The sequence below is a fragment of the Vulpes vulpes genome, chromosome 1 (genome assembly GCF_048418805.1).
Source record: "Vulpes vulpes isolate BD-2025 chromosome 1, VulVul3, whole genome shotgun sequence".
Taxonomy (NCBI): domain Eukaryota; kingdom Metazoa; phylum Chordata; class Mammalia; order Carnivora; family Canidae; genus Vulpes; species Vulpes vulpes.
Genome location: NC_132780.1, coordinates 20,572,130 through 20,600,028, shown reverse-complemented (window position 1 = coordinate 20,600,028; position 27,899 = coordinate 20,572,130). Strand labels below are relative to the sequence as shown.

The 27,899-nt window shown below is 53.4% G+C and overlaps 1 protein-coding gene across 1 annotated transcript; it reads left to right on the top strand.

Moving 5' to 3' along the window:
• The first annotated feature begins 83 nt into the window (after nucleotides 1-83).
• On the top strand, nucleotides 84-18,577 carry SHISA7 (shisa family member 7). Its single transcript, XM_072759552.1, has 5 exons — nucleotides 84-322; nucleotides 7,521-8,230; nucleotides 9,304-9,458; nucleotides 11,455-11,604; nucleotides 14,089-18,577. The coding sequence occupies exons 2-5, from the start codon at nucleotides 7,551-7,553 to the stop codon at nucleotides 14,730-14,732; spliced, it is 1,629 nt and encodes a 542-aa protein (XP_072615653.1). The 5' UTR covers nucleotides 84-322; nucleotides 7,521-7,550; the 3' UTR covers nucleotides 14,733-18,577.
• The last annotated feature ends 9,322 nt before the right edge of the window (nucleotides 18,578-27,899 follow it).

The window sequence follows — 27,899 nt, the reverse complement described above, 5'->3', positions numbered from 1 at the left end:
GGGTGAGGGCCGCGGGTCGGAGGAAGAGGGGTCCCCGAAGGTGGGGAGGGGGCGGTGCCTCTTCTCCGCTCCCCACCGGCGCGAGGCACAGGTTGACTGGCCGGGCCACATCTGCACCGAAGCCGGCGCGCATCTGCAGCTGCATGGACCGGAGCTGCCGCCGGGCCGCACGCCCAGCACGCCGCCGGCCGCCCCCCACCGGCGCGCACACGCCCAGCCGCTTGGCTCACAGACACACGCTTGCTCTGCCTCCCCGGCCGGGCCGGCCCCCCACGCCGCCGCCACCCCCGACTTCCCAAGGGTCCCGCATCCGGAAAGTGAGGTGAGCGCGACCGCACCCCGGTGCGGAGGGGGATACTGGGGGACTGGGGACCTGAGGATGGGAGAAAGGAAGAGACAGGCATGCGGATGAACGGACGAATGGTTGGGAAGGACAGCCGGCTTCATCTAAGTGGCTCTTGCCCCCCTAAGACGCAAGAGCCTGGGGACCCACACGGGGGCTCCCAGAATTCTGCAGCCCCTGTGAAGACCCGGGAGCCAGGACCCTGCGGAGCTCCCCGTCAAGGCCACTCAGCCTCTTAAGATTTGCGGTCCTTGCCCTCCCCCAACCTAGAGGACCTAAGAAGACCACCTCTGAATCCCCCAGAGACCCAGGCGTCAGAGCTCTCATGTAGTCCGCCCCCACTGGGGAATCTGCATCTCCCACCCCCACCCCCGCCAATCCTGGAATCCCAGACCCCTCCCAGAAGGCCCAGTCCCCGGAACCCGGCATCAGAGCGCCCAGCACCCCCTATCCCCAGGGACCTAGGAGTCCCATCCTCCCCCCTCCTGCAGGAGCCCGCGGGACCGGGCGTCAGCGCCCCCAGCCCCCGCCTTCCGGATCCAGGTGTCCCCCCTCCTCACCCCCCAGCCTGATGCTTCGCGTCTCGGAGGCCGCGCTCGCGTTGCCATGGCAACAGGAGTCTATTTTGTGCTGGGAACACACAGCTCCCACTGCAGCGCCCCCCCACCCCGCCCCTCCAACCGGGGCCTGAGAGTAGGGGGACTGGGGGGGGAGATACAGAGACATTCAGGCAGAGATCTGTAGATAGCAGACCTGGGAAATAGACATACAGACAAAGAGTCAGAGAGGTAGGGGAGATAGGGATTTGGGGGGTGGGGGGAACACAGGCAGGATGTAGAGACGGAGACATACTGGGCAAAGGGAAGAAGGGAAATGTTGGCACCCAGAAAACTGAGACTCAGAGAACGGGACAGCCCTGGGTGGGGAGGGGAGCAGAGACTGGGGGACGCAGAGAAGTGATGAGACATGGAGAGAGACACAGGCTAAGAGGACCGTGACCCAGAGCAGATCCCGTTAGAGATGAGAGGCCTCCTCCGGGAGGAGGGGTGGACCCGAAGATGCAGAGGACCCCCCCCACCTTAGTCAGAGAGGCACGAGAGACCGTAAGACCTGGGGAGGGGACGGGGCGCAGGGACCTGGTCTGCAGGGCCGCCTGGGGGGGAGGGTCCTTGTCCCTGTGTCCCCGCCCCCATCCGGACCCCTCCCCTTCTCCAAGAGCCTGCTCCACCAGCCAGGTAAACCTACATCCTCTCCTCCTCTTGCCTTCTTTCCACATCCCTACCTCAAACCAACCCCTCAACCCCAGATATTCCTAGGATCCACTCCCTTTGCATGCCAACTGGACCCCACCTGCTCCCAGCCTCTGTCTCTGTCTCTGTCTCTCTACCCACCATGCACTCTCAGCCCCCCTCTGCCACCACCTGCAAATACCCCTCCAAGCCTCTTTCTGGGTCTTAGCCCTCTGTGAGTTTCCATCTCCTCTCTCTCTCCCTCTCTCTCAGCTTCTTGATCGCAGCTCCAGCTCTCTGCCCCATTCTCTCTGTGTCACTCTTTCCCTCTCCTTGAGTCTCTCCTTGAGTCTCTCTCCTCTCTCTGGGCCTCCCCTCCCCTCCCCACCGCCACCAACCTCCCAAGACCCTCTCCCTGTCCCTCCTCCTCTGTCCTGCTCCATATCTCATTCTCTGCTCCTTACATCTCAGGAGGCTGCTCACCTGGCCCCACCCAGCCAACTTCACCCTGGCCCCTGTCCCCCACCAGCAGGGTCTGGAGGGGACACTGGGGCAGGATGTGGAGTGCGGGGCACAGTGTTATGCAGGTGCTGTGAGGTCCTCAGGAACCCAGGGACCTGGCAGGCCTGCTCTGGAAACGCCTCTCACGTTGAATCCCCTGATCTCTGCCTGTGTGTCTCTCAGGTCCTAGGCGGGGCAGGGGCACAGCCAGACCTCCAGCCCTGAGCTGTTGAGCATGCCTAGTGCAGGAAGGGAGGAGACTGGGGTGAAGGGCCCCCTCTTCTCCAGCTGTGGGGGAGGAAAGTGCCTGTGTGTAAGGGGGTGCGGGAGGGCTGTGTCTGTGTGTGTGGGGTGTCACATGGATGCTTCCAGATTTCACCACTTGGTGAGGGTGTGTGTGCACATGTATGTGTGCACCCACGAGGTTGCATGACTGTGGGCTGTGATGTATATGATTGTGTGTCTGTGTAGAGCTGGCTTGGGCAGGTCCCTGGTTGTATACTGGAGCTATCTGTAGTCCCAGTGTGTCACAATGTCTGAGATTGTGTTTGGGTCTTGTGTACTGTATGTGGAAATGCCCAGAAACGCATAGCTGTGTGTCCACATGGAGGTGTGTGTGTCTGTGTGCTGTGTAGAGGCTACAGGTGTGCCACCAGGATGACATTGGGTGTCCTTGTGTCTGGCACACTGTGTGGGTGTCCTGTGTCCTCTGTCATTGTGTGTATATGTTGTGTGTCTATGTGCTGTTTTGTGTGAGGTAAGGGCAGAATTGGTCCCCCTATATACTTGTGTCTGGACAGGCCACTGTGTCCCTCGGCACGTGTCTACTTCCCTTCAGGAGGTGTAAGGCAGGTGTAAGGCTACGGGTCCACTGGTAGAGGTGCCGGGTGTGTGTGTGCATTGTGTCTGGGTGCGTTGCAGGTTTGAGCGGATGTATGCTACAGCCCCCCCACCCCCACTCCCAGGGTTGTCAATGGCCTGGGGTTGTGTCTCCCTGGGCATGTATGTGCAGTTGGAGGGGACAATAAGACTCTGTTAGCAGAGGGAAGAATTGTGCCCATGAAGCTCAGCCGGAGGCTTGGCACAGAATAGGGACTAAGTGGCCAAACTGCTAGTCCATACAGCGCCTTTTATGCCAATGAGACAAAGGTAACCCCCTGGCCCAACGTAGCTCCCCTGCATCTATGGTTTGGCAGGCAGATGGCAACCTTGTGTGAGTTCTAAAGGATGCCCCTTCCCCCAGATGGATGCAGTCCCACCAGTACGCCTTAAGGAGTGGAGCCTGGCTGGATTCCAGCCTCTCAACCAGATCTCCTTGTGCAGTGCACAACCTGCCCTCCCATTTGTGGCAGCTCTCAATGAATGAAGAAATCCACATCACTGCATGCATGTGGATTCACTGATGAAAGGTGTGTGTCTGTATGCATATCAACCCACATTTCCCTGCATGGGATAAAGTTTCTACAGGTGACAGTGCCCTGAGACCTGAGTTCAGAGCCCAGCTCCAATGCTTGGGCACTGTAATGTTTAGGCAAACAATGGAACCACAGTGTTTTCATCTGAAGTGTATGTGTATGTGTGTGAGAGAGACACAGAGAGAAGACCCACATCTCACACTTCCTTTCAACATTCATCCATGCAATAAATATTTATAGAACACCTCCTGTGGCAGGCACGGATGCCAGGTGCTGTGGACACCATGGGAAACAAGCCGGACAAAACAGTCTGCTTTTACAGAGTTTATAGTCTACTAGGGGAGCTAAGTAACCACACATACAATGTGTCAAAGTAGAGATGGGACCTAGGAAAAGACAAGGGTGGGGCCCAGGGCGGCCAGGGACAGGACAGGGAAGGCTCAGTGAGATGACCTGTGAGGGTCACCTGAAGGAAGGAAGGGGGAACCAGACCATATTCACAACAAGGGGAGGTGCCAGGTAAAAGGAATAACAGAGGCAAAGGCAGGAAGAAGGGACCCTCTTGGCATGGGACCTGGAAAGGCATGAAGGAACCGGGAAGGGAGAAGGCTTTCCGTGTCGTTCTAGATGTGTCAGGCAGCCAGCAGGCGATTTCAACAGGGGATGGCTTGATGCCATCTGACCTATGGTTTGTTTCTTAAAATTGTGGCAAAATATGGGATGCCTGAGTGGCTCAGCAGTTGAGTGTCTGCCTTTGGCTCAGGGCATGGTCCTGGAGTTCTGGGATCGAGTTCCACATCGGGCTCTCTGCCTGCTTCTTTCTCTGCCTATGTCTCTGCCTTCTCTGTGTCTCTCATGAATAAATAAATAAAATCTTTAAAAACATTGTGGCAAAGTACACCTAACTTAAAATGTACTATTTTAGCTATTTTTAAACCTTTTTTTTAAGTGTACGGTTTAGTGATACTTAGGACATTCCTGGTGTTGTGCAACCATCACCGCTATTTTTTTTTAAAGATTTTATTTACTTATTCATGATAGACACAGAGAGAGAGACAGAGACGCAGGCAGAGGGAGAAGCAGGCTCCATGCAGGGAGCCCGATGTGGGACTTAATCCCGGGTCGAAGACAGGCGCTTAAACCACTGAGCCACCCAGGCTGCCCCCATCACCGCTATCTAATGCAGGATACTTTCATCACCCCCAAAGCAGTCACCCCCCATTCTTCCCCTCCCCCAGCTCCAGGCAACGTGACCAGTTGTCTGGCTTTATAGATCTGACCACTGTGGATACTTCATATAAATGGGATCATTCAGTAGATCACCTTCTGTGTCTGGCTTCCCTGACCTATCAGTTCTTCATTCCTCAATGCTGAATAAGATTTTGTCTGAATAGACCACGTTGTGTTTATCTGTTCCTCTGTTGGGGGGGATGGGGGCACTTTGGCGATGTTATGAATGCTTGTGTATAAGTTTTCATGTGAACATATGTTCCAGTTCTTTGGGGGGACAGACACCTAGGAGTGGAATTGCCCACTCATGTGATAACTCTGTTTACCTTTTGAGGAACCACCAAACGGCTGTCCACAGTATGGGCTAAACCGCTTCTTTTTTTTTTTTTTCCTAAAGATTTTGTTTATTTATTTTTAAAGATTTTATTTATTTATTCATGAGAGACACAGAGAGGCAGGCAGAGACATAGGCAGAAGGAGAAGCGGTTCCATGCAGGGAGCCCGATGTGGGACTCAATCCTGGGTCTCCAGGGTCACGCCCTGGGCCGAAGGCAGATGCTCAACTGCTGAGCCACCCAGGCATCCCGATTTTGTTTATTTATTCCCAAGAGACAGAGAGGCAGGCAGAGACAGAGGGAGAAGCAGGATCCCCAATGAGCAAGGAGCCCGATGTGGGGCTTGATCCCAGGACCCCAGGATCACAACCTGAGCAGAAGGCAGAGGCTTAATGGACTGAGCCACTCAGGTGCCCATGGGCTAAGCCACTCATAAGATGCCTATTAAACACCAAGTCGGATGTTGTAGCCTGGAGTGCAGGGCTGCAGCTGGAGCTAAAAGGCAACTTGAGGGGCAGCCCAGGTGGCTCAGCAGTTTAGCGCCTGCCTTCGGCCCAGGGCTTGATCCTGGAGACCCAGGATCCTTGCATGGAGCCTGCTTCTCCCTCTGCCCCTCTCTCTCTCACTCTGTGTCTCTCATGAATAAATAAAATCTTTAAAAAAATAAAAGGCAACTTGAGGCCGCAGGCCAGAGAGGGGCCAGCTGGCTGAGGAGCAGGGAGCCTGAGTTCTCCCCATCCCAGCCCCTACAACTTCTGGTGGTAACGGTGTGGTCTCCGGATACACACACCCTCCACGGAAAGGAGCAAATAAAAGTAATACCTCTTGATACTTGTTCCACCAGTTCTATCCTCCCTCCCATCCCCTCATGCTGCTTTCATATAGCCATGACTTCCTTCAAGATTTCTTAATATTTATTCACAAAAGTGTTAAACATGCACCACCCTGGCTTCCATCTGTGCACTTGCCCTCCCCACTGCCAGGACGAAAGTCCCATAGAGGCAAAGACCCCAAACCCCAGGGCTCAGTCATCGACTGCTCCATCCTCATGGCTCAGTTCCTGCAGCCTTGGCATCTGCGCTGCTGCACCGCTTCTGGTAGACACCGCTGGACTGGCCGGCCCCTTCAGGTCCCTCCCTCTGCCACCTGCCCCAGGGTCCTGCCGGGGTCCCACACTGCCCGCCACCCTCCGCCCACCGCCAGCAGCGGCTGCAGCCAACACTTGCACAGCACGTGTGCACAGTCTGCTGCTCAGCAACAGGCCAGTTTGCTCCAGGCTCCTGGAAGAGGCTAACCCCACTCATCCTCATCGCCACCCCCTGATAACCATCCTTACCCCCACTTTACACATGGGGAAACTGAGGCATGAGAAACCTAGATGAGAGCCTATGCAGTCAGGCAGCTGGCACACGGTGGAGCTCTGTCACCCTGCCTGTCCTGCTGTGGGCTGAGACACTTCAGACCTGCCCCTGTAAGAATGTGTGTGTGTGTGTTCCTTATGTGTGCATCTGTGTGTCTATGTGTGTGTGAGAGAAACAGAGACAGAGAGAGTGGAGGGGACAGAAGGGGAGAGGGACAGAGGCAGAAGCTTGAGACCCATGGACTATCAGACCTAAATAAAAGAGAAATCAGTCTTTGGGACCACTGAGGACTCGGCAGGTCCCAGCCAGCAGTTCTCACCTGTGCCCCCAGGGGGACATCTGGCAATGCCTGGGGATATGTTACACTGTCATCATGTAAAGAATGGGAATTCTGGCACCTGGTGGCTGCACACAGGACCGGTGCAACCAGAGTAGTGCCGGGGAGAGAAGCCCTGCACTACCTGGTTCCACGGCCCGGGCTGTCAGCTTAAGTTCTCGACTCCCAATCTCTCTCTCCCACCCCACCACCCACACCTCCCTCTCCCCTTCCCCATCTCCCTCGCTCCTCCCCGGTCGCCCACCCCACATCTGTCTCCATTCCTTCCCCTATCTGCTCTGACCCACCACCCCTCCTCCCCGCCCCTCCACCCCTACGCTCCCACGTCCGCAGTTCTCACCGCCTCCTCCCTCCCTCCTTTACGCCGCCTCCTCACATCACATCTTGGCTCTGGTTTGTCCATCCTTTACTTGTGCTCACCCCTCTGATATCTCCGCCGACCTTCCCAACCTTTCCTCCCGCATTAATCGCACACCTTGATCGGTTCCGCGTCTGCCGTCATCGTGTCCATCCTCCCCGGCGGCGTCCCGGCTCATTTCCGTCTCCCCGCGCATCCCGTCCCTGCCCTGTGGGACTGCTGACTTTGGGCCGGTGCCTCTCCCCCTCCTTGCATCTCTTCGGGCTCCCGGGGCTCGTTTTTCCCCACCCTTCTATCTTCCCTCGGCTCGCCCTCCTCTTCCTGTCCGGCCACCCATCCCTACGTTTCTGCACCTCCAGCCATCTCTCTCTCACGCACCGCCCCCCGCCCCGGCCTTGCTTCTCCCCGCAGCCTGACGGCTCGGTCTGACCTGCGCGCCCCATGCCGTCCCTCCTGCTCCTCGGGACACTCCTGCTCCTGGCCTCGACCGCCCGCCAGGCCGGGGCGCGCCCGTCCAACGCCACAAGCGCCGAGCCCCCGGGCCCGCTGCCCGCCCTGCTGGCGCACCTGCGGCGCCTGACCGGGGCGCTGACGGGTGGTGGGGGCGCGGCGGGCCCGGGCGCCAACGGCACCAGGACCAGCGCCCAGAGCGGGACAGGCGCGGCGGCGCGGGCGCCCCCTCCCGCCGAGCTCTGCCACGGCTACTACGATGTCATGGGCCAGTACGACGCCACCTTCAACTGCAGCACGGGCTCCTACCGCTTCTGCTGTGGGACCTGCCACTACCGCTTCTGCTGCGAGCACCGCCACATGCGCCTGGCGCAGGCCTCCTGCTCCAACTACGACACGCCGCGCTGGGCCACCACGCCACCGCCGCTGGCCGGGGGCGTCGGGGGTGCTGGGGGCGCGGGCGGGGGGCCCGGGCCCGGCCAGGCTGGGTGGCTAGAAGGGGGGCGGGCGGGGGGCGCGGGGGGGCGCGGGGGCGAGGGTCCCGGGGGCAGCACGGCCTACGTGGTGTGCGGGGTCATCAGCTTCGCCCTGGCGGTGGGCGTCGGCGCCAAAGTGGCCTTCAGCAAGGCGTCCCGAGCGCCCAGGGCGCATCGGGAGATCAACGTGCCCAGGTATGTGAGCGCGGGGGCCCTGGCGGGTGGGGCCTGGGGACCCGGCCTGGGCAGTGGGAGGTGGGGCCATCTGGTGAGGGCGTGGCTACAGGGGTGCGGGCTTGTTCCCAGACGCAGCTGGCAGCCCAGAGAGCCTGGGAGCCAAAGTCTAGGGAGTCGGGCGGGCCCTAAGAATAGATGCGACAGCACGGGCCTGGCTGCTGAGTGACGGGTGAGGCGCAGGCCTTCATTCATCAAATTATTTCTTGAGCACTTTCTGTGGGTCAGGAGCTAGGGATACAGCAGTTAACAAAACAAGGTCCCTTTAAAAAAAGGCGGGGGGGATTCCTGGGTGGCTCAGCGGTTAAGCGCCTGCCTTTGGCCCAGGGCGCGATCCTGGAGTCCCGGGATCGGGATCGAGTCCCATGTCGGGCTCCCAGCATGGAGCCTGCTTTTCCCTCTGCCTGTATCTCTGCCTCTCCCTCTCTCTCTATGTCTATCATAAATAAATAAATAAATCTTAAAAAAAACAAAACAAAACAGGGTCCCTGCTCTGCTGGGTAAATCCGACTTCCAACCCCCGGGCTGCTACCTGCGGTCTGTGTGACCCAGGGCCTGTCCCTCGGTTTGCTTGCCTGTACGATGGAGCTAATAATTGTTCCCCATGCATTCAGACTGTAATGTCGAGTCTTGGCACACGGTAAGCCCTCAATAAATGCTGGCTACCGTTATCTTTAAATGATGGTGGTGGAGAGAGTAAGCAAGCAACCACATAAGCAATATAATGTTAGGTATTGATAACCACTGTGAAGAAAATAAAGCAGCATAACAGGTAGAGAGTGGGGGCTGATGGTGTTTGATGTGAAGTGGTCAGGAAAGGCCCCTCGAGCAGAGACGGGAAGGGAAGGAGCAAGCCAGACAGGTATCTGTGTGAAGGGCATTCCAGGCAGAGGGAACAGCACGCAGAAGAACCCCATGCGAGTACTTGCAGTACAATGAAGGGGGGAGCAAGGTGGGAAAAGAAGCCTGCGCTCTCCCTCTCCCTGCCGGCACCCCCGTCCCCAGGCCGCTGACCGTTGCTCTGCCACCCCTAGGGCTCTGGTGGACATTCTGAGGCATCAGGCGGGGCCTGGGACCCGCCCAGACCGGGCACGAAGCAGCTCCTTGACGCCGGGGGTCGGGGGCCCCGACAGCATACCCCCGAGGACGCCCAAGAACCTCTACAACACGGTGAAGCCCTCCAATCTCGGTGAGTGGGACCTGGGAGTCCGGGCTGCTCCTGCTGCCTCTGACCACGCCCACCAACCATGCGGCTCCGCCCTCCCAGAATAGCCCCACCTCCTGCTGCCCAGGCCCCGCCCCCACCCGACCCTCCCGCCTCTGCCTGCTCTGAACCTTTCCGGCCCAGATTTGTCACAGGGCTATGCTGGAGGGGCCCCACAGCGAGTCACGCCCCTCCCTGCCCTCCTGTGAACCCCCTGGCTGGGTGCTGTGGATGCCACGGTGATGTAAATTTAGGCATTCTCAGCTCCTGCACTTGAGAAAGTGTCAGAGCTCCCAACAGCCAAGCTCACAAGAAGTCCCTAAGAGTTGAATTAGAATGTGTCCAGACAGCCTGGATTTGAGTCCTAGTTCTGCCACTGCTGACCTGGGGCCTCAGGGTCCTCGCCCATAAAGCCAGAAGCAAAACAGCACTCACCTCACAGAGTTATTGTGAAGGTCAAATGCTGGAATGCTGAGAGCAATGACTCCCACAGACAAAGCACCATATAAATACTAGTGCCATATAAAACATAAATCTTATATTTTATGATGGGTTCATCAAGGCAGAAGTCCAGGGAGCTGTAACAGGTTTGAGGAGGAGAAAGACTTCCCCCAGGAAATGCTGTTTGAGCAGTGGCCTGGAGGGTGAGGGGTTTCCTTGGGCCAACAGAGCTCTGGGCGGCTGAAGCAGTTTGTGAGGCCAATGAGAGGGTGGGCAGATGCCTCAAGAAGGGCTTGAGCACAAGGCTGGGCTGAGGAGCTCTGCCTTTGTCCTGACAGCAATGGGGAGCCATGGAGGAATTTAGACCAAGGGAGCAACGACGTCAGGAGTGAGTGGAAGAGTGACTTTTCTGGAACCCATGTGAAGGGGGAGAGATTAGAGGAAGGCCAGATGGTAATCTTGGCTGTACAGGACAAGGCCTGAACTGGGGTCAGAAACGGAGGGGAAGAGATGGATCTGAATAGTACTAAGAGACATTTGAGGTGGATCTTGAGGGATGAGTAGGAGTTCTTGAGGCAAAGGAGGGGAGGAAGGAATTCAAGGCTGAGAGAATAGCATAACAGCATATGCAATGTCCGTGTGGCAAGGCACCAGTGGGGGCCAAGTAAGCCTAAAACACCTATCCTGGCTTAGATTTTTGTCCTGTGGGTGATAGCCAGACATGAAAAGCATTTGCAGCAGCAGGGGAGCAAGGGCGGGGGCAAGTGTGGGTACCAGGAGAATTATCATTGGGGGGGTGCTGATCTTTAAGATCTTGACTATGGGGCTGGCCACATGACCAGAAGGCTGGATGGTGCAAGAGGGGGAGACAGGTCAGAGCAGAGATTCAGGAGGTAGGAGGGATCAGAGTGGAAACCCTTCCACAAGAGCAGGACAGCAGCTCCCGCTGGGGGCGGGCAACAGCAGTGACACCATTCCCCTCTTGGTCTCCACAGATAGTATGCACAACTACCTACACCTCAACGTCAACAGCCCTAAGCACCATGCTGCCACGATGGGTATGGACCAGGGCTGGGCGGTGGGGAGGACAGGGCTCGTTTCCTTCCCTGCATTGTATTGAGCCTGAGCTGGGGGGCCCAGGACAGAGCAGGCATGAGGCCCTGTGAGCCCTGACCTCCCAGGTTGGCCAGGTAACCACACTAGCCTCAGTTTCCAGTTTGGACCCCAGAGGTGGTCATCTTTCTCCCATCTGGGTTGGTGGGAAGATGCATGGAGTGGACTGCCCCTCCATTCTGTGTCCAGGCACCCGATGGGGGCTGAGCAAGTGGCAGTTGCCTCTCTTTCCATGACGTGACCCACCTCCCCAGCAATGAGCCTGTCTCCTGAGGTGGGGAAATGAGTACAGACAGGTATCCTGGCCTGCTGGTGCTCTGAGGGGCCAGGACCCCCGGCATCCACTCCCTGAGGGCTTGGGGCTGGAACTGCTAGGTCTGAGGGAGGAGGGGCTGGACTGACCCCTGCCCTGACCCTCTTGCCCCAGACTGGCGTGCTGTTCCACCGCCCAGCCCCTCCTTGCACTACTCCACCCTCTCCTGCTCCCGGTCCTTCCACAATCTCTCACACCTGCCCCCATCCTATGAGGCCGCTGTGAAATCCGAGCTGAACCGCTACTCGTCCCTCAAGAGACTGGGTGAGTCCCAGGAAGGGAAGGGGCACAGATAATGGGGTGGGGTGGGGTATAGGGACAGGGTCTGGGTTCAGAACCATGGAGACTGGCCCAACTGATTAAAAATGCAGATTCATGGCCTCCTAAGATCTGTTGTATTCATCAGGACCCGTATTTACAATAAACAGAAATACAACTTAAGAAAAAAAAAAAAAAAGGACACCTGGGTGATGTAGTAGTTGAGCATCTATCTGCCTTCAGCTCAGGTCATGATCCTCAGGGAACTGGGATTGAGTCCCACATCAGGTTTCCCACAGGGAGCCTGCTTCTCCCTCTGCCTATGTCTCTGCCTCTCTCTCTGTCTCTCATTAATAAATAAATAAAATCTTTTTTAAAAATGCTCTTTAGGGGATCCCTGGGTGGCGCAGCGGTTTGGCTCCTGCCTTTGGCCCAGGGCGCCATCCTGGAGACCCGGGATCGAGTCCCACATCGGGCTTCCGGTGCATGGAGCCTGTTTCTCCCTCTGCCTGTGTCTCTGCCTCTCTCTCTCTCTGTGACTATCATACATAAATAAATAAAAAAAAATTAAAAATAAAATAAAATAAAAATGCTCTTTAGGGGCTCCTGGGTGGCTTAGTCAGTTAAGTGTCTGCCTTTGATTCAGGTCATAATCCCAAGGTCCTGGGATCCAGTCCCACATTGGGCTCCCTGTTCAGTGGGGAGTCTGCTTCTCCCTCTGCCTCTGCCACTCCGCCTGCTTGTGCTTGCTCTCTTTCTCTCTCTGTCAAATAAATTATTTTGTTAAAATATTTTATTTATTGGGCAGCCCCGGTGGCGCAGCGGTTTAGCGCCGCCTGCAGCCCGGGGCGCGATCCTGGAGACCTGGGATCGAGTCCCATGTCGGGCTTCTGCATGAAGCCTGCTTCTCCTTCCTCCTGTGTCTCTGCCTCTCTCTCTCGCTGTCTATCATAAATAAAAAAATCTTTAAAAAAATATTTTATTTATTTATCCATGAGAGAGAGAGAGAGAGGCAGAGACACAGGCAGGGGGAGAAGCAGGCACAATGCAGGGAGCCCGATGTGGGACTCAATCCTGGATCCTGGGATCATGCCCTGAGCCAAAGGCAGATGCTCAACTGCTGAGCCACACAGCTGTCCCTCTGGCAAATAAATTTTTTAAATATTTTTTTATTTTTATTTTTATTTTATATTTTTTTAAATGCTTTTTATATTATGACCCATGAGACACATGTGTATATGTATCTTTTTTAATTAAAGGAAAACTTTAAAACTTATTATGAGCATTTTCAAACATACCCAACATTAGAGGAAATTGTAAAATGAATCCCCATGTTCCCATCACTCAGCCTCATTTTGTTAAATCTATACTCCCTTCACCCCAGTTTTTGGTGGATTCTTTCTTTCTTTCTTTCTTTCTTTTTACTTTTTAAAAAAGATTTATTTATTTTTAGAGAGAGGGAGAGTGGGGAGGGGCAGGGGGAGGGAGGATAGAGAATCTCAAGCAGACTCTTGGCTCAGAGTGGAGCCAACGTGGTCCCATGACCCTCAGATCAAGACCTGAGCAGAAGCCAAGATTTGGACGTTCAGGCCACCCCTTTGATGGATTATTTTAAAACAAACCCTAGGTATTGTCACTGCATCCATTAATATTTCAATAACACAAACAAAACTGAAATAAAAAACTTTATGAACTAGTACTCACCCGTATTCCCCTATTATATGGATGCTTTCTTTTTTTTTTTTTTTTTGGATGCTTTCTTTTTTATATAACTTTTAAAAATCTTTTTCCCCACCACCATCTCCTTAATCTTTTTTATTTATTTTTTTAATATTTTATTTATTCATGAGAGACACAGAGAAAGAGAAAGAGGCAGAGACACAGGCAAAGGGAGAATCAGGCTCCATGCAGGGAGCCTGACCTGGGACTCAATCTGGGTCTCCAGGATCACACCCTGTGCTGAAGGTGGCGCTAAACCGCTGAGCCACCAGGCTGCCTGCCTTAATCTTTTTTTTTTTTTTTTTTTTTTTTTTTTTAATTTAAGTAATCTCTGCACCTAATGTGGTGCTCAAACTAATGGCCTAGAGATGAAGACTCAGATGCTTAGCTAGTAAGGCGCCCCTATGTGGATGCTTTCTGATAATTTTTTATTCTATTGCATTTCAAAATGCCAGTCACCACCCACAACACTGACTTCATAATCCATGAGTAGGTCACCTCTCTAAATTGGAAAAAAAGGAAGTCCCCTTCATCTACCGGCCCACCATTGTGTGTGAGGCCTAGGAATCTGCATTTTGGTTACATAGCTAGCCTGATGGTTTTGACTGACCAAAGTTTGGGACGCAGTCACCCGTGCCTGGGCTATTGACCAGGACATTCTGGTGATGCCTCGGGTCGTCGTGCGCATGGGAGGTACGGAAGCCAGGGGATGGGAGAGGTTCTGGGCTGGCTGGGGACTTACCTCTATAGCTTTGTCCCCTCTTCCCCCAGCTGAGAAGGATCTGGATGAAGCCTACCTGAAGCGCCGGCACCTGGCGGAGATGCCCCGCGGGACACTGCCCCTGCATGCCCTTCGGCGACCCGGCACGGGGGGCGGCTACCGCATGGATGCCTGGGGCGGCCCAGAAGAGCTGGGCCTGGCGCCCGCGCCCAACCCGCGGCGAGTCATGTCCCAGGAGCACCTGCTGGGTGACGGAGGCCGGGCGCGCTACGAATTCACCCTGCCGCGCGCGCGCCTGGTGTCGCAGGAGCACCTGCTCCTGTCGTCGCCCGAGGCCCTGCGCCAGAGCCGGGAGCATCTGCTGTCCCCCCCTCGGAGCCCCGCGCTGCCCCCAGAGCCTGCCGCCCGCGCCAGCCTGGCCGCGTCCCATTCCAACTTGCTGCTAGGACCCGGGGGCCCCCCCACGCCGCTGCACGGGCTGCCCCCACCGCCCGGCCTGCACGCGCACCACCACCGAGGCCTGCACGGCTCCCCGCAGCCGGCCTGGATGTCGGACGCCGGTGGGGGAGGGGGCACGCTGGCGCGCAGGCCGCCCTTCCAGCGCCAGGGCACGCTGGAGCAACTGCAGTTCATCCCCGGCCACCACCTTCCGCAACACCTGCGCACCGCCAGCAAGAATGAGGTGACTGTCTGAAGCCAGGCCCAGGGAAGCCTGGGGGGCTGAGGCCTCGCCGGGCCCCCATCCCAGACTGAATCCCCCAACACACTCCAGGGGCCTAGGACCCAGGATCAGCCTGTGGGCAGGGGGCTGCCTCCAAGGACACTGCTTTGGATGAAATCGTCACTGGAGACCAAATCTCCTTCTGGGATGTCATGGTAGATAAGATTCCTCCTCCTATGTCGCTGTTTGAGGCAAGGCCTCTTTCCCATGACGTTATCACAGAGGAAGAGCCCTGCCTGTGAGGTCATCACTAGTGAAAATGTCTGTGTTCTGTGATGTCATCACAGGGACAAAACCTTCCCATGAATCTATCAGAGAAGAATAGGCCTGCCCTTGAGGCCATTACTAGAGGCCATGTCTATGTTCCATGAAGTCATCACAGACTTTCTCCCTGTGATGTCACAGCAGAAGACAATGCCTTGTCCTATGACATCATCCCGAGAGACAAAGATTCCTTCTTGTGAATGTCCTTGCAGAGACGAGTCTTACCCTTATGATGTCATCTCCGGCACCAAAGGCCTCTTTTGACATCATTATCAGGAAAATATTTTCTTCCAGAGAAGATGTCTCTGTCTATAGGGTTGTCACTACAGACAAAGCCATCTTCCTGGGATACATCGCAGGGGAAACGCCTTCCCAACTGTGTCCTCCCTATACATAAGACCTTTCCAGGACACTGTCACAGGGACTCTGCCTCCTTCCTGTGATGCCATCTCCAGAGAAGGTGCCTTGCCCTATGACATGATCAGAGGGACTGTGCCTCTTCCCATGATGTCATCACCAGGGATGACAGCCCACTTCTGGGACACCTCCAGAATGAGGCCCCTTCTGCAATATTGCCACTGGACTCTGCCTGCTCTGGGGTGATGCTGTAAGACTCCTCCACTGCTGCTGCCGTATCATGAGCAGGCAGGGTCTGCCCAGAATCCATGGCCACCCTGGAGTCACCAGAGAAAGTGCTCTGACCTAAGAAGTTGTCTGAGGGGTGTCATCACTGGGGACACAGCCCCGTCTGGAGAGGTCTCCACCAGAGATGATGGTCTGACTGTAGGTTGTTGGCAGTGGGCCCCAACTGAGGTTCTGTCTCAATGCTGTGATGTTGTCACCATAGACACTGCCCAGAGTTTCTGCCTTGTCCTGCCGTGACTTAACTTGGTCACTCCTTTCCCTGACACCAGGGACATGCCCTTCAGGATCCCCACCAGATCCTTCCTCTAAAGAGTGATTGGGCCTCAGATCCCACCCCTGTGCAGTGATGTCACCTCCTGTGTGTGACTCCTGGAGGACAGGACTCCCAGACTGCCTTCTGCTCCACTCTGGCCCACCAGCCTCCCAGAGTCCTGGGACTTATAGTGGCCCAAAGGCTGGTGTCACTTCTTTCTGCCATAACTAGAGACATCATCACCTCTGTCAACAAGCTCCTAGCTTCCTGTTGGGGGTGAGGTGGGATGGGACTGGATGGGGTGTGCCCACTATTGATTTTGCTGATGATATCATCAGTACCATAAGACTTCCACCACTCATGATGGCATTGTACCTGGGGTCAAATGCTAACCATGCCTGATGATGACATTATTTCCCAGGATTCCCTATGACCTATAGTGTCCTCATCTCCCAGGATCTACCACAACCATTGTATCATTATCCTCTAGGATCCACCATGACATATTATGTCATTACCTTCCAGAATCCTCTATGGCTGACGGTAACATCTTCTATCAGGATCCACTAATAGTGATGATGCCACCATTTCCCATAGTCCCCAATAATTGTGGTGTCATCACCTCTTAGGATCCACTTCAATCATAATTTCATCACCTCCCAGGATCCACTTCAACCACGGTGTCATCACCTCCCAGGATCCACTTCAATAATGATGTCATCCCCTCCCAGGATCCACTTCAACCATGATAGCATCACTTCCCAGGATCCACTTTAACCATGATGTCATCACCTCCCAGGATCCTCTTCCACCATTATGTCATCACCTCCCAGGACCCACTTCAACCATGGTGTCATCATCTACCAGGATCCGCCATAACCATAGCATCATCATTTCCTAGGACCCATGACATCAAAATATGTCATCATTTACTAGGATCCACTTCAACCTTGCATCATCATCTTGATGGCCAAGTACTACAATGACTGTATTTTGAATGTTTTCTGGGGTCCCATGGCACCTATAACTTCTCTTAAGGGGAACTAGCACAATACACACCATTTTCCCACTCCGTATAAATGGAATAGGGTGGGGACCCATCTGATGACATCATCCTTAGTTTGCCCCTTCTTAATGATGTCACTGCCTCCCTCCTGACTTAAGCTGATGCCTTCATCAACCCCACCACAGACCTGGTCTTGGCCAGACCCCATCATCCCTCTGGTGAGGGTACCCAGGCCTCTCCTGATAACCCACAGCCCTTCACCTAACCATCTGATCGGTGACAGGGTCAACACAGAAAACTTCGTGGTGTGAGGAGGGTGAGGAGGGCAGGGTGGGGGGGAGCTTTACAGTCCTCTGGTGATATCACTGCCCCTATTACCTGGACCCCCACCCAAAACAGCACACCACTGGCTCGGGCCAAACTCTCCTCAGAGACCGCATGGGCTGGGTGGACAGCTGCTGACCTCCCTGGGGCCTTCAGTCACATCTTCTGCTGGCCTGGTCCTGGAGCAGACACATCTGGAGGACCATGGCCACTGCCAGCGCCACAGGGGGCGGTGCTCTGCATCATTTCAAGATGGTGGAGAACCAGCGTTCTCTCCTTATCTCCCCCTCACACACCAGGGAGCCTCCAGGGGTTTTGGGGATTCCTCAACACCCAATGCACAATTTGCCCTAATTCTCTTTGTATATAGCCATGTTGCTGGGGGGCGGCCATTCCCCCACTCTTAAAGGGCTACACACCCCCTCCCCAGCCCCCAAGGCAAGGTGAGGGGGCCTCTTCTCCCTCCTCTGGGCCGTCCCCCTACCTCCTCTGCCTTCCCCCACCCCAAATACCAGCACCTTAGCTCATCCTTTTTCATCAGGAGCCTGGGGCAGATGACTAGCCCTCAGTTCTCACCACACGAAGAAAGTGGGGAGCTAGCCCACCCTACCTGGGCCCCAGGGCCAATTTTTCCACTCCATGCTTTTAGCTGCTCCTGTGGGTTCGCCCTCGTCCCTCCCAGGGCTTCCCTGTGCCCTGTGCCCCTCAGCCGACTGTGACATCCCCAGAGAGGAGCCAGCTTGAGCGCCTGCCCTATTTCAGACCCCCTTCCCTCTGCTCTCCATCCCCATTGAGCACTCAGCTTTCTCCAGCCCCTGCAATATAGGAGTGTGGGGCCTTTCAGCTTTTGTATGCCCCCCTCGAAGCACTGTCTCCTGACCTAGATTCCAGGTATCTTGTTCCCCTCGCCCCACTCACTCTGCCACAGGCTGCCTGACATTGAGGCCTTGGCCTCTGATCTCAAATAAGCCATAGTGGGGAGAGGTCTAAAGGGGCTGAGGAAGCAGGCTCATCCTGCCTGATCCCCCTCCATGCTTCCAGAGCTGGGACCTAGCCATCTGAGTCTTCCACCTCCTGAAAATGCACATGTGCACACTCACACACATTCTCCCCCACCCCAACTTGCAGGGGAGGAGTAGAGGAGGGGTGCAGAGAGGAGATAAACAGTTCTGGACCAGAAGACTCTCCATAGCTTCTTTATCCCTCCCCCTCATTGCTCAACACCAGACCCTGCCCCCAGTCCCTTGGTGAGGACAGTGGCCAAGTGGCAACTTGGGTTTTTTTTTTTTTTTTTTTTTTTTTTTTGAATAAACAGATGTTTCCTGAGCCTGGGTCTCAAGGTTTACTATCGGGAAGAAATGGGTTTCCACCTCTGTGTTTATGTCACTGGGGAGTCCCCTGCGTGGCTGAGGTAGGGGCAGGCATCTAGGAATGAGTCTGTTACCACACTAGGGGGCAGAGACAGAGGGTGGCTGCATGGTGCCTTTATGTCCCTGGCGTCTTCCTAAGAAAGCCTCTTCCCTCCGTGCATTTAAGCATTTGTTTGCACTTACTTCTATTTGAGTCCTTTGGTGGAGTATCATTGAGGTGCTGTGCCGTGTTTGCTGGAGCTGCTGTGACAAGCAGCTGAAGCAACAGAAATGTGCCACCTGCTAGTTCTGGAGGGTTGGCTCCTTCTGAGGCCAGGCAGAACTGGTGCTGTGCCTCTCTCCTGGCATGAGTGGTCTGCTGGCAGTGCCTGGCATTCCTCGACACACATCAGCTTCCCTCTCTACCTGTCTCTCTGTCTACAAAGCTCCCTATTTTGTAAGGACACCAGTTGTCAGTGACTTCTTCTAAACTCAGTCATCTGGACAGACCCTATTCCCAAGTAAGATCACGTTCACAGATCCTGGAGGTTAGGACTTCAATAGTTCTTTGAGGGGACACAATTCCAGCCATTGGGGTGGGGTGATGCCATGACACCGTCCATTCAAACACCAGTTTTTAGGAGAAACAGGAAGCATTTTCCCCAGTACATTAAGATATTTGCATAATGATGATAAGAGCTGCCCCATCCTCATATTCATGTTTGACTATAAATCACAGTGGGGAGAGGAGGTGCCTCCAAAGCTTGGCTTTATGAACTTTAGAACACATCTCCCCTAGGGGCACCTGAGTGTTTGTTGAGAATTGTTGATTTCCATCTTGCATTGAAAAGCTCATTTACACAATCTTCTGGCTGTGGGTTGTGTGTACACCGCATTTCAGAATTGATTTTATCATTAAGAAAATCCCTTCCTGGGGTGCTTGGCTGGCTCAGTTGGTGGAGCATGAGATTCCTGATCTCAGAGTTGTGAGTTTGAGCCCCACATTGGGTGTAAAGAATAATATATTTTAAAAAAAGGGAAATGCCTTCCTCTATGATGCATTTAAGTGTTTCCCAAATTTTAGATTTTACTCTATCAATCAGGGTTCTCCAGAAAAACAGAGCCAATAGGATGTGAGTGTATGTGTGTGTAGATTCATTTTAAGGACTCCCTCACAATTGTGGGGGGCTGGCAAATCCAAAGTCTGTGAGGCAGGTCAAGAGGCTGGAAATTCAGGCCAGCTTTCTGTGTTACAGCCTTGAGACAAAATTCCTTCTCTAAGTTACTTCAGGTTTTGGTCTTAAGGCCTTCAACTGATTGGACAAGGCCCACCCATGTGATCTAGAATAAACTCCTTTAATTGAAGTCAACAGGTAGAATTAATCACATCTACAAGGGGCTCCTGGGTAGCTCAGTTGGTTAAGCGTTGGACTCTTGATTTTAGCTCAAGACATGATCTCATGGGTCTTGAGATCAAGCCCCACATCAGGCTCCACACTCAGTGGTGTGTCATCTTGAGATTCTCTCCCTCTTCCCCTCTCCATGCTCAGATAAATTTTTTAAAAAATCACATCTACAAAATACCTCACAGCAACATCTGGACTGGTGTTTGACACAACAGGTAGGAACACCACACCCTTCTTGTGGGGAGGTGCCCACTACTAGGTTGCTGGAGGAAGAAGTGTGATCTGTGTTTGAAAAAGTCTCATCCCCTTCAGTATGATTAAGTGTTCACCACTGGCCAGATCGCACTTACTCAGGGTCACTTGCTTGGTTAGAGATTAGCAGGGCAGTAGGGGATGCGTGTGATGTATTCAAGTACTGCTGTTATGTTCACTTTTTTTTTTTTTTTTTTTTTTTTAAGATTTTACTTCTTCATGAGAGACATATATAGAGAGAGGCAGAGACACAGGCAGAGGGAAAAGCAGGCTCCATGCAGGGAGCCTGACGTGGGACTTGATCCCAAGACTCCTGAATCATGCCCTGGGCTGAAGGCAGGCACTAAACCGCTGAGCCACCCAGGGATCCCTGTTGTTTGTTTTTAAATATTTTATTTATTTATTCATGAGAGACACAGAGACATAGGCAGAGGGAGAAGCAGGCTCCCTGCAAGGAGCCCAATGTGGGACTCAATCCTGGATCCCGGGGTCACGACCTGAGCCAAAGGCAGACAATCACTAAGCCACTTAGGCATTCCTGTTATGTTCACTTGTAAAGTGTTCCCAGTGGTGATTATAAGGGTTGACTGCATATTCTCAGGAATCACCTTTAAAAAAAAAAAGATTTTATTCATGAGAGATACACACAGAGAGAGAGGCAGAGACACAGGCAGAGGGAGAAGCAGGCTCCATGCAGCGAACCGGACATGGGACTTGATCTTGGGTCTCCAGGATCACACCCTGGGCCGAAGGCGGTGCTAAACTGCTGAGCCACCTGGGCTGCCCATGGAATCATATTTTTTCATTAGTGTTTTTGTCTGCAGATAATTAGGGGTGGGCCATGCTGTGCACCTGAGCCTGGGTTTACCAAGCACTCACAGATTCTCCTCCTAGATGCACAGAGGCCCCATACTTCCCTGCCCCCTTGAGCTCAGATGTGCCCTTGTGACCTGTGTGGAGTGGGAACTGAAGTACCTTTCCAGGTAGACACTTCTGAGAGCCAGTGTGCAGATGGAGCCTCCTGGGGAAAACCCTGCTATGCTCACTGGCATTCTCTCAGGTAGTACCTGCTCTGCCGGCCTGGGCCCAGAATAAGAGTGATGCCAGATAGGGACTCCAGCCAAGCTTCAAAAGGTATGTGGTGTGAGGGAGGAGTAACCCTGTTCCTTTAACAACTGGGCCTTTGAGGCTACTCATTACTGCAGCATAGTGGGGCCTATTCTGGCTAGTACGGTTTGCCTGTGGAAGGGAAAATGGACATCTAGAGTTCGTCAACATAAATTCTTTTGTGCTTCTGAATTTTTGCGTCAGTGTACCACCTATTTTTAAAAATCAGTTTGAACTTAAATGTAAGGGGTGCAGGCTTAGACTGGCATTCCCCTCACTGGGCACAGGCCCAGGAGTAGCTGGGAGATGCCAGGCTTGTCCCTTGGCCCTGCAGGGTGACCAGCTTCCCACTCAGAGTTGGAATGCCAGGGCTTGAAGGCATGCATTTTCCATTGAACACAGCCTGTATGCCAGTCCCCTACTTCATCTGTGTTCCACCAGGAAGAGCAATCTGATCCACATACCCCGTCCCCTGGCTGTGCAAGTCAAGGATCAGAGTTGACATGAGCATTCCTGCCTGTGCGGCCTAACATGCTTAATCTGCAACTCCAACCAGTCAGTCAACACAGCCCCTCTGCAGCTATTCTTAACCTGTTTGACGGGGAGGGTTTGCATGCTTCTGAATTCTACACCAGATGTCTGCATATGCTACTCCATCTGCATCTTTTCACTTTGTGCTTTGAATCATTTCAAACTTGCAGAACAGTTATAAGAGCTCCTGTATACCCATGGCCAATTCACTGGTTGTTAACATTCCAACACACTGTTTTAGGATTTCCTTTCCCTATAAAGATTCATTTTTTTTTCCCTCCAGAGGCATTTGAGAGTAAGCTGCATACGTCAGACCCCTTGATCCCCAAAGGGACATTTCTTTTTTCTTTTCTTTTCTTTTTTTTTTTTTTTCCAAAGGGACCTTTCTGAAGAACAAGGACATCCTCTCACACATCCACAGTACAATGATCCAGTCCAGGCACTTAACACTGATAGAATCCACATTTGACAAATGATAATTTTCTAATTTTACCATTCCTCTAGCATTGGCCAGCATTTGTGTGTGATCTTTCCAGGGAAAAGGATTCAGGACCTTCATCAGGCTGTGAGACACCAGTGATTCCAACAACAAATTCATCATAATGTTCAACTGCAGCAGAGTATTGCATAGCTTGTCGACTCATGGAAGTGGCATATCCCAGTGCCTATCCATACACGTTCCAGTTTTCACCATTTTTCATTATTATAAACAACACCCTGAGGGACATCTTTTGTGTACCACTTGGTGCATTCACTCCTTTTTCCCTGGAATGAGCTCCCAGGACAGGAATGTCCGAGTTGGAAGGCAGTGTGTTTTAAAGATTTGCTACTAAGGGGCACCTGGGGGTCTCAGTCTGTTAAGCATCCAACTCTTGGCTTTGGATCAGGTCATGATCTCGTAGTCTTGAGATCCAGTCTTGTGTTGGGCTTGGCACTCAGCAGAAAGTCTGCTTGGGATTCTCTCTCCCTCCGCCCCTCCCCCATCTCAAATAAAATAAATAAAATCTTAATAAACAAATAAAGGTTTGCTACTCAAATGCCAAGCTGCAACCTCAAGAGCCCTGTCAGTCCACGTGTGTGAGAACTCCAGCCTGCTCCCATCCTCACTGGCACTGACCTGTTTAATCTGGGTGTGCATCAGAGTCTATGGGCTTTGCAGCCATTAAAGGAAGCCCCCAGGGCCGTAAAGTGTGTTTGTATCCTTTGTGGAGACTGCCCTGCTTTCTAGGACTGAGCCTGCAGGGGGCCGGACGTGCATTTTATTACCAGCGCATCCATCAGGGACAACCTGATCGGGCAAATTCACCAATCAATGAAGGGCCCTCCCACCCAGGAGAGCTCCAACTTCTGCTCTCCGGACAAAAAGGGAACAAGGCTCTTGTTAATCACCTACAGACTATGAGCTTGGAGATTTTGAGGCCACAAGGGCAGAGGACCTTGGCAACCACAAAGGGCGGCCTCGGAGATGAAGATGGAGGCCCTTACACACGGGAAGATGCTCAGCCACGAGGGGAGGAAAGGAAGTGCTCAGAAAAGAGAAAGCACCTGGTTTGCCCATGGTGCTTTTGCAGACTGCAATGTTCAGGCCCATTCCCGCATCAAGACAGTGATGTCAGTTGCATCCCTGCCTGGAACGGTTTCCTCCAGATCTCCACAAAACGTGCTCCCTCGCATCCTTTAAATCTTTGCTCCAATTCATCGTTCTGGATGAAAGTCTACCCTGACCACCCTGCATCAGATTCCCTCCTCTATGCTCCTGACACTCCTTACCCTGCTCTAAGCTTTCTGCTAACTAATGTCATTTTGCACTACCAACTTTTCTTACAAACTAGCCCGAGACGTTCCCAGGTTCAGCACCAGGAGTCCTGTAGCTGGGGCAAACCAGGACAGCTGACCACCCTGGCTTCTGTGCTTACTCGTTTACCATCTCTCTCCCGACTAGAATGAAAGCCCCACGAAGCCACTGTTCGGTTTCCTGTCTTGGTCATGGATACAGCCCAAGCACCTGGAACAGCACGTGGCAAACAGCTGGCACAAAAAAAAACCAAAAAATAAAAACAAAACCCAAAACAAACACTTGTTGAATGGACGGGTCCTGATTGGGGGGGAGGGGTATCCAAACAGAGGCCACTCGACAGAACTGCAAACACATATGCTCTTTCTACAATCCCGCTCTAGGGACTTCTCCAGAAAAGCTCAGGACTGTGCCCACAGATCAACGCTGAGGTGTGTTCACGACAGCTTCTAGCCACAGATTGAACCCAGAGTGAATGCCCGCTGGCCAAAGAATCCTGGAACCCTTCCTTTCTGGAGCAGTGCAAGCAGAAAGTCTCCACACACCAATGGTGTGGGATGTGGGGATCCACCCCAGCCCAAACCACAGCCCCCAGCTGCTAGGTCTCCTGCCTCCACTCCCATCCACACAGCACCCGGAGCTAGTGTCACTTTGAATACCAAACCCCCTCACTCAGACTCCTCACTGGTTCCCTAGGGCTCTGAGGAGCATGGCCTGAGGCCCTGAGGAGCCCAGCCCCTCCCCCCACCTTCATCCACACCCCATCTACACACTTTACCCATTTAAAGCACACAATTCAATGGTTTTTCATCTACTAAGAGAGTTGTGCAAGCATCACAATCTTAGGAGCTTTTCAGCAGCCAAAAAAGAAAATCTGCACCAATGAGCTACCCCCACCTGGCTCAGGCAATCACTGTATGGATAGATTTGACAATTCTGGGCACTTCATGTCAATGGGATCATAAAATACATCGTCCTAGGGCACCTGTGTGGCTCAGTGGGTTAACCAACTGCTTCAGCTCAGGTCATGATCCTGGGCTCCTGGGATCAGGCCCCACGTTGGGTTCCCTGCCCAGCGGGGAGCCTGCTTCTCCCTCTCCCTCTGCCCCTCCACCCTGTTCATACTCTCTCTCTCAAATAAATAAAATATTTTAAAAATAGACATAAAATATGTGGTCCTTTGTAACTGGCTGCTTCCCCTCAACATACTGTTTCTGAGTCTTCCTCCATTTTGTAGCTTTCGTAAGAACTGCGTTCCTTCCTGCCACCATATGACATCCCATGGTGTGGTGATACTGCAGCAGATCTGTCCATTCACCAGCCGGTGAGCTTCTAGGTTGTTCCCACCTTCCAGTGATCATGAATAATGCTGCTATGAACATCTGCCTGTGACTTTTTATGTGCACATGTTTTCATTTCTCTGGGGTAACACTAGGGATGAGAATTGCCAGGTCACATGGTACCTGATGGGTGAACGTTTGAGGAAGTGCAAGAATGTTTTCCGAAGCAGTGGTACCATCTTCTATTCCCACCAGTTATGTGTAAGAGTTCTGTTTTCTCCACATCCTCTCCAACACTCGCTATTATCTGACTTTTTTATAATAACCAGCCTGGTGGTATGAAGTGGGATCTCATCATGGTTTTAATTTGCATTTCCCTGATGGTTGATGATGTTGAGCATTTTGTCACATGTTTACTGGCCATCTACAGATCTTCTTTCATTGCTACCACCCTTCCTTCTCAGGATTACTGTGACACCCTCCTCCTGCTGCCTGGCCTCTGCCCTCACCACCCCTCTTCTCTATCCAGCAGTCCAGGTATCTGGAAAGATCAGAGTCGGACCACAGCACTCCTCTGCTCAACGCCCTGCAGTGGCTCCCTATTCCCTCAGAGAAGACGCCAGAGTTCTAACCATGGCTTCGAAGGCCCTGCGTAATACCCCTACCTTGACCGCACACACCTCAGCCCCCCACTCCCTACCTGTTCCCCCCACGTTGGCCTCCCTGCAGTCCCTCCAATGTGCTGATCCTGTGGTCCAGCTGTTCCCACTGCCTGGAATGCTCTTCCTCTGACAAGTGCATCACTCACTTCCTGCCTTCCTTCAGACTCCAATTGGAATGACACCTGCTTGGTGAGGCCTACCCTGGCTGCCTGGCTTCACCAAATTCACCATGGTGCCCATATTACCTCTCTGCTCTATGTCTTCTTGCTCCCTTCCACGTATCCTAAATTCTACTTATTTGTGGGATTTTTTTTTTTAATTTTTTATTCATTTATGATAGTCACACACAGAGAGAGAAAGAGAGGCAGAGACACAGGCAGAGGGAGAAGCAGGCTCCATGCACCGGGAGCCTGACGTGGGATTCGATCCTGGGTCTCCAGGATCGCGCCCTGGGCCAAAGGCAGGCGCTAAACGGCTGCGCCACCCAGGGATCCCTGTGGGATTTTTTTTTAAGATTTATTCATGAGGGGGATCCTTGGGTGGCGCAGCGGTTTGGCGCCTGCCTTTGGCCCAGGCGCGATCCTGGAGACCGGGGATCGAGTCCCACATCGGACTCCCGGTGTATGGAGCCTGCTTCTTCCCTCTGCCTGTGTCTCTGCCTCTCTCTCTCTCTCTCTGTGTGACTATCATAAATAAATAAAAAATTTATTTAAAAAAATAGATTTATTCATGAGAGACACACACAGAGAGAGAGACAGAGACGTAGGCAGAGGGAGAAGCAGGCTCCACACAGGGAGCCCGATGTGGGACTTGATCCTGTGACCCCAGGGTCACGCCCTGAACCAAAGGCAGATGCTCAACTGCTGAGCCACCCAGGCATCCTGTGGGATTGCTTTATGTCTGCCTTCCCCTGCTACAGGGCAAACAGGTACCCCATACACCCAGAATGTTGCCCCACACACAGGAGGTGCCTAGTAAATACCTACTGAATGAATGAACACTTTCGATCTGTCAGGCACTCTGCTAGGGGCTCAGCAGAGTCCCTGTTCTCCTGGGGCTGATCCACTCAGAGGTAACATGATAAACATGTAAGCAATCAAGAAATGACAAACTCTAACAGACCAAGATCAAAGAGGGTGAAGGGAACAAGTATGGGAGTGAGAGGGAGGGAAGATGAGAGGAGCCAAGGCCCTGAGAAAGGAGAAGGAGGAGACTCATGTCCATGTGTGCTCAGGTGAGACAGCCTGGCTAATACTGGAACCAACAGAAAGGCAGCCCAGGGGGCCTTGGGGACAGAGTATACTTATGACAGTTTGGAGGTTAGTCAAAACATAGTGGGCAGAGGATGGTGCGTGTCGGGATTGGGATTCCCAGGCTTGGTAAACACCAACCAAAGTATGACTGGAACATGGCCACCCCCCTTGGTCGGCAGGTTGGCTCGGCAGAACTGAGTAGTGGGTCTGGTGTGCTGACCCACACGTCAAGGCGGCTGTTCAGGGCATAGGTGGCCCTTCCCTCTCCCCCACACCAGGTCCTGCTGACTTGCACTGAGCCCCGTCACTACTCGCGACCCCATGTGCCTCCACCTGCATGGCTATGGCTGCCAGGGCCTTCTCTTGGATCTCTCTATTCCTGCCCATAGGCCAGATGGAGATGTGCTCTGCTCAGAGCCTCCAGCAGTTCCTCCTTGATTGAAGGAAAGAACACTGCTTACTGCGGCCTGAACTTGTGATCCCACTGCTTCTGCCCTGGGCACCCTCCACTTGCCAAGCTCGCTTACCCAGCCTGCCAGCTCCCTGGTGGTGCCTGAAACTCAATGGCTGTGATCCCCTTGCAAGGACCTTGTGCCTGCAGTTCCCTCTCACTGAGTGCTCTTCCCATAGACCTTCCCATTGCCCAAAGCACTCCTCCACCCCGTTCTGTGCCCCTGGCCCTGATGTACCCTTCTGCAGTCTATCACCCTCCAACAGGACAGCGTATTCTTGTCTGACTTTCCCAGGAGGATGGAAGCCTGATGACAGCAGGGCTTTCTTCCCTTTACTATGCCTATTCTCAAAGCATCCTGCCTGCACAGCCCCAGTGCTCGAGTCCAGAGTGGAATCCTACTGCTATCCACTGGACAGGGTTGTCACAGCAAGTGTGACCATGACTGGGCTCAGCAGGCTCGCTGAGAAAGAACAATGTCGGTCCCACAGCTCTAGGTGCTACGTAATAACCACTGTTATCCTCTTTGCCGTGGCCTTCCGATGACTACCTCCTCAGCCTT